The sequence below is a fragment of the Amblyomma mixtum genome, chromosome 5 (genome assembly GCF_055824585.1).
Source record: "Amblyomma mixtum isolate Tamu chromosome 5, ASM5582458v1, whole genome shotgun sequence".
In the NCBI taxonomy this organism is placed as follows: Eukaryota; Metazoa; Arthropoda; class Arachnida; order Ixodida; family Ixodidae; genus Amblyomma; species Amblyomma mixtum.
In genome coordinates this window covers 181,939,687-181,949,491 of record NC_143016.1, presented here as the reverse complement: position 1 = coordinate 181,949,491, position 9,805 = coordinate 181,939,687, and the positions used below count along the sequence as shown (strand labels likewise).

Sequence of the window (9,805 nt, the reverse complement as noted above, 5' to 3'; positions counted from 1 at the left end):
AGAAAGAGTCGGTGGCTTCGTAGTCGTTCTCAAAGGGAAGCTCAATTACATTAGCTGTAAGGACATTCGGCATAGTCAGCTTACTGACTTTTAGGACACCATGGAAGAGAGCTGAGAAAGTACGCGATGACCCCATGTATCGAATGTAAAGATGTTTAGCCCTATTTAGGCAATGTTTAGATGGTCTATACCATTGCTACAGAGTGGGTTTCAGTTCTGTACTGATCTACCGCCTTGTGCGGGGATTCTCCTTGCTGGGATAGCGACTTGAACAGTTCCTCTTTGTTCGGTGATAGTTTACCGAAACGGAGTCATGCGCCTGTAAAACCATTTTATTTGAAGACGTTCTTGCTACTTCTGAGGCGTTAAAATTCAAACAATTCAATGCAGGATACAGGCATATTTTCATGGCAGACTTTCGCATGTAGGGCCACTATAACCGTGAAACGCTATATACGCAGGAGACGAGAGCGTCCTTGGGATAATGCGGGCTGTCATTGTCCTGTTTAATAAAGTGCATCAAGTAATAACATGAACAGGCTGCAGATTGTACCACAACCTAAATTACCCGGCCAGGTAAAACAGCCTTTTCACATCAAGGTGCTGATATTTACACTCGGAAAAGTCGCCCGCCTTAAATCATATATATAGAATTTTATTACTATACAGCGATCATAAAAAATTATTTAAAAACTGTAAATAAAATATTATAATTGCCGAACAATACTACCGATAGCTGAAGAATAAAAAAGCATTAAACATTCATGTTAGGCAAGACAGAATATTTATTTTTGCTGGCTTTAGTGCTACTTAGAGAATACGCAAAATAGATTACTTATAATGACGTTGATCGTGATTAAAACTGGCTAATAAGTAAAAAATGCTTACGGGGAATTTGGGGAGATTATCCTAAAAAATAACTATAATTAAGAAAGTTTTGCACAGTTAAAGTCGCATTTTTATCAATCTTCGGTATTAGTAACTGAATGAGATGTGGTCGGCATTAAGCCTTAATTTCGTATTTTAAATCTTGACGTTGAAACACGTGACGTTGAAACACTGCATGAATTTAAACGCTTCAGGAACAGGTTAAATTCAGATTTAAAAAAAGCCAAATTCGCGTTTTTTCAACATAAACTTGAGAACTTAGCGCGAAATAGCAGCAGAGCGTGGAAAGTTTTTCGCGAGTTGACCAATGCTCCTACAGCTGACTTACCATCTGAATTACAAATAAATGGAAAAATATATTCTCGCGAATCGTTAGCCGGTCTGTTTAATGATTATTTCATAAATGTCGGAGCTCCAATGACCATTCCCGATAACCAACCAGAGTGCAGCCCTTTATATTATATTAACGATGTCATAAATGACAGTGTATTTCTTGCTCCTACTTCTGAAGATGAAGTTATTTCTCTGTTAAGTTCCCTTGACAACAAATCCGCAGCTGGCGAAGATGATATTAAAGCCCTACCGATTAAAGCAGTTGCTAGTGTTATCGCAAAGCCCCTAACCCATATTTACAATCAAATGTTATCCCTTGGTGTTTTTCCACAAAGATTAAAAATTTCTCGTGTTACTTTAATACACAAAGGTGGTAAATACAATGAGTTAAACAATTACAGACCAATCTCAGTCTTATCACTGTTCTCCAAAGTTGCAGAGCGTATCCTATATAAGCGATTTAGTACCTTTTTATTGTCAAAGAAAGTTGTTGTCGAACAGCAGTATGGATTTCAAAAAGGAAAATCAACAGAAACTGCGCTGCTGCGCATTAAGGACAAAATCATTCGGAATATTGAAGCTAAGTTATTTACAGTTGGAATTTACTTAGATTTTCGGAAGGCATTCGATTCTATACAGCACCATATCTTGTTCAACAAGCTTGAAGCATATGGCTTTAGAGGCATCACACAAAGTCTTATACGCAGTTATCTATATGAGAGGTCCCAGTTCACATCCATACACGGCATTGCATCGGGGAAAGGTAACATTAAATACGGCGTTCCTCAGGGCTCTATACTCGGGCCGCTGTTATTCGTTCTGTACATCAATGACATCGTTAACATTTCGTCAGCGGGAGAAGTGTTGCTGTATGCTGACGACACAAGTGTATTTTTTTCCGGAGAGAGCCTTGAGGAACTTGAGGCGACGTCAAACGCATGGCTGCATGAGCTTAGTTTATGGGTATTAACAAACAAGCTTCAAATAAATACAAAGAAAACAAAATATATGATATTTTCTTCAAAAAATAAACCCAATGTCTTCAACCTAAACCTGAACTTTAATGATGCATTGCTTGAGCGCGTAGATTGTCATTCCTTTCTAGGTGTTACTTTTCAGTCGAACTTGTCATGGTCCTATCATGTAGAAAATATAAGAATGAAAGTAGCCAGATCTATTGGAATGTTATGCCGCCTTCGAAATCTCGTCCCTGCCAGGCTCAAAAAACAGCTTTATTTTTCACTTGTACACTCACACTTTAATTACTGTGCTTTAATATGGGGAACTGGAATTAAGACCGATAATGATAGATTACCTGCACTGCAGCGAAGGGCGATTAGAACATTATATAAAGAAAATGTACACCCTGTAACCTTAATGAGAACACAAAATATCCGACCTTTTCACGAAATATACACACAGAAATTATCTGCCTACATATTCTCTGAAGTATCAAGCAATTACAGTAGATTTGTTAGTCATTATCTAAATAGAGATACTGGCCACAATTTGCGTAGGACTTTCATTGTCATAGAAAAACCAAGGACAAATTATGCTAAACAGACAATTGATCATCAAATTATGAAACTATGTAATAATTACCCAGACATTCTCGAGATCGCAAAATCATGTAGAAGTCTGAGAACTTTCAAGCGCAGAATACACCTTCTTTTCACTCCAAACAGCTTGCCAAACATGTACGAATAATGATTTTTAATTGCAAACTTATTGTGTTCTCGTTTCTATATTTGTGTACAAGGTGTTAACAATATGTGTTTTTCTATTTGAACTTGCTCCATGTGCATTTTTGTACGGTGATGACTGCTGTATCCAATTGTATGTGTACTGTCTCCATGTATTTTGCAACCGGAATTGTATTTTGTAACCGCTGCTGTTGTGCCCAGTGGGGCCAGGGCCTCGTCAGGAGACAATTAACTCCTTTTGTCCTGCCCCACGGGCAGTACCATGTATTGCCCATTCAATAAATAAATAAATAAAATAAAAAAATAAATAATGCCACAATTTATTCCAGATCTAAAATTAATAGGTACTACATGTTTTAGGCTCATTTTAAAAGTAATGACAGACATTGTTTTTTTTTATATTCGTCAAAGTTAGCCTTTCCTCAAGCTTTTGGTGCAGATAATTTAAACGCCGAATTAAACATCATCTGACAGGTCGAGAAGTACAAATTTTGTCCAGCGATAGGAAGAAGAACACATTAGTATTGAGAAAAACTTTCAGCCGCAATTTCGTTCTCCTTGTCACAATATTTCCTAAAAACTGCCTCATTAGAATGCATTACTTTTTCAACAATGTTTGTGATTTTGGAGCCGAAAAATTATAAAAGCTACGCTCACGTGCTTATCTGACACACCTTTACACACTACTGCGCAATCTAAACTTTCCTGTACACCAGACAGCAGTGCTTAAAACCTAACACTAAAGTAAAAGCTTGCTGACTGGTGGCATCCATTTTAAAGGTATTGTATTATGTTATACGTATGGCAACAATAAAAATGACTAAAAATTCGATATTCGCGCTATTACTTGCGAAAGCAGGATATTTGTCTGAGAATAAGCAATCGTGAGCGAATTGAACGATAGCACGAGTTCGTGATGCAGTATGAGAGAAGAACGAGAACCAGGGCACGCTGCAGACTGCTTATCGACGCTCGGGTAAAAAACGTTGGCTACTAAAGAAAACGATTGTTCTTTCTGCGAATTCTGCATTTATATTTGCGGATTATTTGCTTCATTACTTTGCATACAGTGTCTTGCAAAATTACTATGTACTGTAGGCATCGAACTGCGAAGCACAGAAGCGAGAATCGGGGCCACTTTTACATAATAGCGATTTAAATGTGCTCAGGAGCGACAATATAGAGAGAGACGGACGCGAAAACTTAAGGACATGTGTTATGTCTCATTCTGCTCTCGCTTCCGTTAAGTCTATTATGTGTCTACTCCGCGCATTCAAGTTTTCATACTTCGCAGAATGTCAGCATCGTAGTATTACACTCTAGAATAGTAGAAACAAAACGGCAAAAGTGCACTACTGTTGTCCAAAGGCTTCAACGAAACAGTCGTTTACAGAGGTGCAGAACCTGCAAGAGAGAGACCCCCGCCTAATAGCCTAATGGGCCTAAATGCAGGGATGGATGAGAAGCACATCAGAATTTTTGGCCGAGCATTCCGAACACGCTGTGTTTATTGAGAGCTTGGTTGGAAGTCCGCGTTGTACTGCTTATCGGCTGCTGCTCGTTCCCGGCATTGCGTTTGTGGACGAATTTCCTTGAGTGTTTCTGCGCAGGTACTCAACCCCTCGGGCGGCACTGGCGCTCGGGGATGCAGCCTCCGTTGGGCATGCGGATGAATCCCTTGCGGCAGAAACACCCGCTCACGCACTGAAACGTGCAGGCTTGAGCCGGCGGTTGGCCGCAGACGGGTGGGCAGGCGCTGCCGCACGCGTTGAACTCCTCGCCGGCACGACAAGCCCGATTTGGACGGCCACCTGGGAATGCGAGAAAACTTTGAGAAGCCTGTGGGGCGAGCCGCATGCAGGAACGAATTACGCTTTCAGTGAATTTCTTAGCGAAGTGGCTCTCACTGCATTACACTTTTTAAAAACTACTTCAGTCTTAACATGAATTAGCCTATATAGGAGTAAAAAAGAAGCAAGCTCTCCTCTAGCGCCCACTCTTTTAGCGGCAAGGTGTACTGCCGAAGCCCTGAGGTAGATTTCTATTTCTAAACGTACGGATTACTTGAGGTTGGAAACGGAAATTCCACCTTGAGAATCTGCGATGTTCTGGCAGTTCCGAAGATGTTACCCGAGGCTTCAATCTCCGCTGCTTACTAACCTTGAGAGCTCCGGCGTCGTGTTTAAAAACCTCCTCCCATTTTTAACTGCATCTAGTTACTATGCTATATTCCTTCGTTGTCAAGAGCAAGCATTCTGCATGTTTAGTGACCGAAGTGTACTCCTGGACTTGGGCAGCATACCCTGCACCTAAAAGAGGTTGCTCTATTAGGCAGCGTACTTCCATTTTGCCCACCTATAGGATAACCATGCTTACAATAAAGTCTCAAGGAAAGAGTAGTACGGATGTTTAACAAGCTGCGTGCAAAAATTACAGCCCCAGCTGAATAGTGGGTGACTTAGGTTTATGTACTGAAGAGACAGCACAGTACAAAAAACGGAAGGCAAAAAGACCCGCATATAAGAAACTAGGGAAATCTTTCAATCCGCATTGGCATAGCAACTTGTGCCAAAAATTCACGGTTTTACAATACGCAAAACTCGATGAAGAAACGGTGATCAATGTGGTGTCGTTTTATCTATATAAAAGGTACTTTTATTACACCGCCCTGTGCACAATTTTCCTCACTTTTTACCTGTTACTTGAGCTTCGACAGAAGCAATAGAAGCAAGGTTTTACAATACCCGCACAGCTGCTTCGCCTCTTTTCTACTGCTGAAGTGGAGGCCACAGAGTGAAATTCTCCAGCCTCAATAGACCTGAAAACTGCTTAGAATATTGGCCACGCAATATACCTCACAGAGTTTTCCTTGGTGTATGGAGTATGTGCAGGCTCACGGCCTTGGACAAAAAGAGTAGCTGTATATAGATAAAATGTTTTGCTTGTTTTTTTTACACAACACTGCGCACATAACTGTTAAAATGCCATGCGATAGTTAAATGCGAGGCGTAATAACACTGGACTAAATAACTGCAATAATGGTGTGATCTGATATTAAAAATGTAAGCCGTGGCAATGCGTAGCTTTAGGGCTCCTCTGAACTTTACGACATGTCAAACCCAAGCATGATTACACTGCTAGAATGAGATAAAGCGTTGCTGTTAACGTGACCAACGTTAAACCCATTCTGAGTCAATACTAAGGACCTGAAGGAGAGACGGTTGCCTTTGCTGCAAAAAAACGTAAGCACTCCACTACCTCTCGCAGGACTGGCACCAGTCCTCTCTTGTGTGTGTTGTCTCCGTCTTTTAGCGCCAGTACGCTTTTTGCGTAAACATGTCTCGCTCTGCGCTCGGCCGAAGTGCCGATTGCGTCTTTACCTCACACCTCACCGCCAGCCATGCAATGGTTTGCATCTATCGGTACCCAGGGATCAGGTGACTACACATGAGGCATCTTAATAGAGTCCATTACCGGCCCCAACGCTCTGTAATCCACCGCGAGCATTATTTTAGCTGTGTCACAAGCCAGCTTACCAACAGCGAAGGAACGCAACTCACAATGTTTCGTTTCATCTCCTGGAAGGCAAAATGTTTCTGACTGCGTTTCAGGGACAGGAGTTACACATTATTAGCAGTGGGCGTAACTGTTACACCGGTCTTCGCGTCGTAAAGAAGCGCATTTCGAAGTTCAAGTGTACTTTAGTCTTCAAAACACTTTGGCACGAGCCAAAGCGCAGTAGAATTCATGATTAATAAGACGCAGTGCATCAAAAGTACTACGTAGGGACCAATCGCTGCTCTTATCAGTAAAGCACAAATAACACTCTTGATGTACAGGCTTCTATTTTCTGTAATTTTCATCTTGTAAGCAACTTTCCCCACTGCTGCTTTTGTAGGCGCGGTAGCGGCGCTACGAGGTACAGGTATGAAAAATATGAGTGGGGAACACAGTTGGAGCATTCATTTATTGATTACTCCGTTATTATTTGCGACAAGCGCAGTTTTTCTCTCTCTTTAACTAGTTTTCGTCTGCGCCTACAATATCCCAATGTCGTTGTGCAATTTAGTAGAGAAATAACCAAGAAATTTGCAATTTTCTGCGTGAAGTTTGTTTCCTCTCATATTCCCTCTCACCATCTCCACTGCAGTTGAGATGGTCGTTAGAAGTCACGGGTTTTGCTTATTTTGCCATGACTTGATAGCACACTGCGGGCTCTTAGTAGTGTTAACAGTGAAATAAAACCAGCCCCCTGAACATATAAGCTTTGCTGATAAAGAAAATATCGCCAGCAGAATATGATAAGAAGCAAGTAAAATCTCAAGGCCACAATATTATAAGAACTCAGAATGCGAAACCAGTAATGCCAAAAAACCTAGGATATAAATATAACTTATGGTACTATGACTCTTTTGTATTCTGAAAACTGGCAGGCTTTAATTTTCTCATTGACGAATGAAATGCTAGGGGGAAGAAGAAATGTGAACATGATCATGGTAGTTCCAGAAGTTCGGCATTGTTATTATCGGTGGCTCTGGTATTGTTGATGAGAAATTGTTTTCGTGAACTCTGTTCGTCTCACTTGCAATGAAAGGAAACGGACACTTAATAGCTCAGTGAAGAAGTTTTTCTGCATTTATCAGTTTTGCACCTTCTTCTGACACCAGTTCGTAATAGGGTCTCATGTGCTTAACGAACATGTCTGCTGGAAGACGGCTTACTTCCTCGGGTGTTAAACGCTTCCATATGATGGCGTAGAGTAGAATATAATGGCATTAATTTATTAATTCATCCTTGAATTATCTAGGTTTAAAATTTTACGTGTGCTTGCAAGTGTTACTTCGGTGAGTGTTCTTTTTAGCTCCATTAGTTTTCTTGACACATGTTTCGGTGTAACTGGTAAATGGTAGTTCTTTGCCCTTAGCACTGATGATTTTCGGCATGGAGCGGCCTTCGAGTTTATATTGCCTGATGCAAAACGAAGAGTAACTAAAGAGGGTCGCCTGCCTGTCACTGTTCTGAAAAAAAAAACCATCTGGACAGGTAAACAATATGAAGTTTTTCACTGACCGCGCGAACTCAGTCGAGTATGCGTTGTTAACTTTTGCTGTGTTGGCGCGAGGCAAGGAAAGTGAGTAGCATACTAACTGTTGAACACCGATTACCTGTGAAATATGTGTGAAGACAAGGTGATGCTTTTTGAAGGGAGGCTTGAAATTACGCTCAGCGGGGTATTAGCCTTAGCGATGTAATTGTGTGGGCAGGTCGGCACTCACGTTGCGCTTGGGCGAAGCAGACGACGAGGACCGCCAGCAGCAGGGCACGAACTATGAAGGAGGACTGCATTTCAAAACCCTGCATGCGCATGGTGGAGACATGGACGGTTAGAAGAGTTTTCCTAAGCGGCACTCTGCTGGTGTGCTTTTAGCGAGACGGGTTTGCCAGTCTCTGTCATGTGAAAGTCGCAAATTAGAAGTGCTGCAAAGAAATGCATCTCCACTGATTTTGATTTCTACTCATGTCGATGCTCTTGATTACAACGTCGTGCATTTCAGTGGCGTAACGCAGATGGTGTTTTTACGCGCCATCAGAAACAACACACCATCGTAATCATCAGCAGAATACTGCGTCGACTGCGTAGCAAAGGGCTCCTGCATTCCGCTCCAATTAGCCTTGTGCTGTGCTAGCTGGGGCCACCCTATCCCCTCAAATTTCCCATTCTCATCCACCGAGCTGACTTTCTGCCGCCCCCTGCTATTCTTTTAAACCCTTAAGGTATCATCGGTTATATTTTCTCTTTATTAGATACCCTGCCTGTGTTCATATGTTAATTACGATTCCAGCTAGGATATCCTGAAACCGCAGTTGGAGACTAACACAATCTGCTATTTTTTTCTGCCTCTGATGTAGCACCTATCATTCTCAGCTCTAAAGCTAGCTACGATAATGATCCAATGCATTAAGGCTAGAGAAAACAATATCGATACGAAAATTGCTGCAACAGCGAAAAGGCTTGACGTGATGAGAAAGAAGACAAAATCTCTCTGACTAATCCTAAATCTTCGTTGACAGTTCAGTCAGTGAAGAGTTTCAAGTTAAAAGTTAAAGCAATGACGACCTTGAGGATAAATTGTACCGCAATAATTTTTTCCCGTGTAATAGGAGACAAAAATGTTTTTCGGAAGAAATTGAAGAAATGGGTAATTACAGTTCTAGCCACCGTAGGCATGCCATCGGCTCGAGCGTGCCCATCACTTTGGGGATATCGTACTTAATAAACGCTGCCTAATCACTTAATAATTTTTATTTATAGCCCGCTCGAAGAGAAAATAAAAATATGTTAGACGTTATAACTTCTCAGCTGCAACGCGTGCTGATTGTAACTAGCGCAGTTCGGTTTATTACAGAATAAGGTACTATGAAACTAAAAACACTAAGTTTACGCTTCCGTAACGAGCCGGGTTGAAGGAGTTGCTGTTAGGTTTCGGGCAGGGTTTCCGTTGTAAGGTAGGAGAAGATAAGGAAACTTGTAGGGAAGCAGCCACATTCGATCTTCCATGTCCGTAATTTGCACACACACCCCAGACTACCTAAACTAATCATCACCAGCTAAACCGTGCTATCAAATTTTGCTACGCCGATGCTTTAATTTTTCCTTAAAACTGGCTGAGTGTACCTTTAGGTGGTTGTGAACATTTACTGTAATATTTATTTTGAGAAAGATTGCTTTCTGTCCACTAGTAGTGACGAAGAGCAGATGCTCTGGAAGCGCTTGGAATATTTCACCACCCTACTAGCATTAATTCCGCACTAAGAGCAGTCCCGCTTTCACTCGCACGAGGTTAACGATAGTTATCGCCAAAATAATTTAGTGCCCCTTA

General features: G+C 41.4%; 1 protein-coding gene across 1 annotated transcript; it reads right to left on the bottom strand.

The window, feature by feature from the left end:
* Positions 1–4,446: 4,446 nt before the first annotated feature.
* Positions 4,447–8,270, bottom strand: LOC149345003 (chymotrypsin-elastase inhibitor ixodidin-like). The gene is made up of 2 exons (XM_089542712.1): positions 8,201–8,270; positions 4,447–4,735 (listed from the first exon to the last, which is right to left on the bottom strand). Exons 1-2 carry the CDS (start codon positions 8,268–8,270, stop codon positions 4,539–4,541), a joined length of 267 nt encoding a protein of 88 aa, XP_089398838.1. The 3' UTR covers positions 4,447–4,538.
* Between the last annotated feature and the right edge of the window lie 1,535 nt (positions 8,271–9,805).

What these genes read in the sequence shown, in the direction of transcription:
- LOC149345003 (XM_089542712.1), bottom strand. Translation starts at nt 8,270, where the DNA reads ATGCAGTCCTCCTTCATAGTTCGTGCCCTGCTGCTGGCGGTCCTCGTC. An exon ending in CTGCTTCGCCCAAGCGCAAC is followed by an intron (nt 4,736 to 8,200) that starts GTGAGTGCCGAC and finishes TCGCATTCCCAG; the next exon opens with GTGGCCGTCCAAATCGGGCT.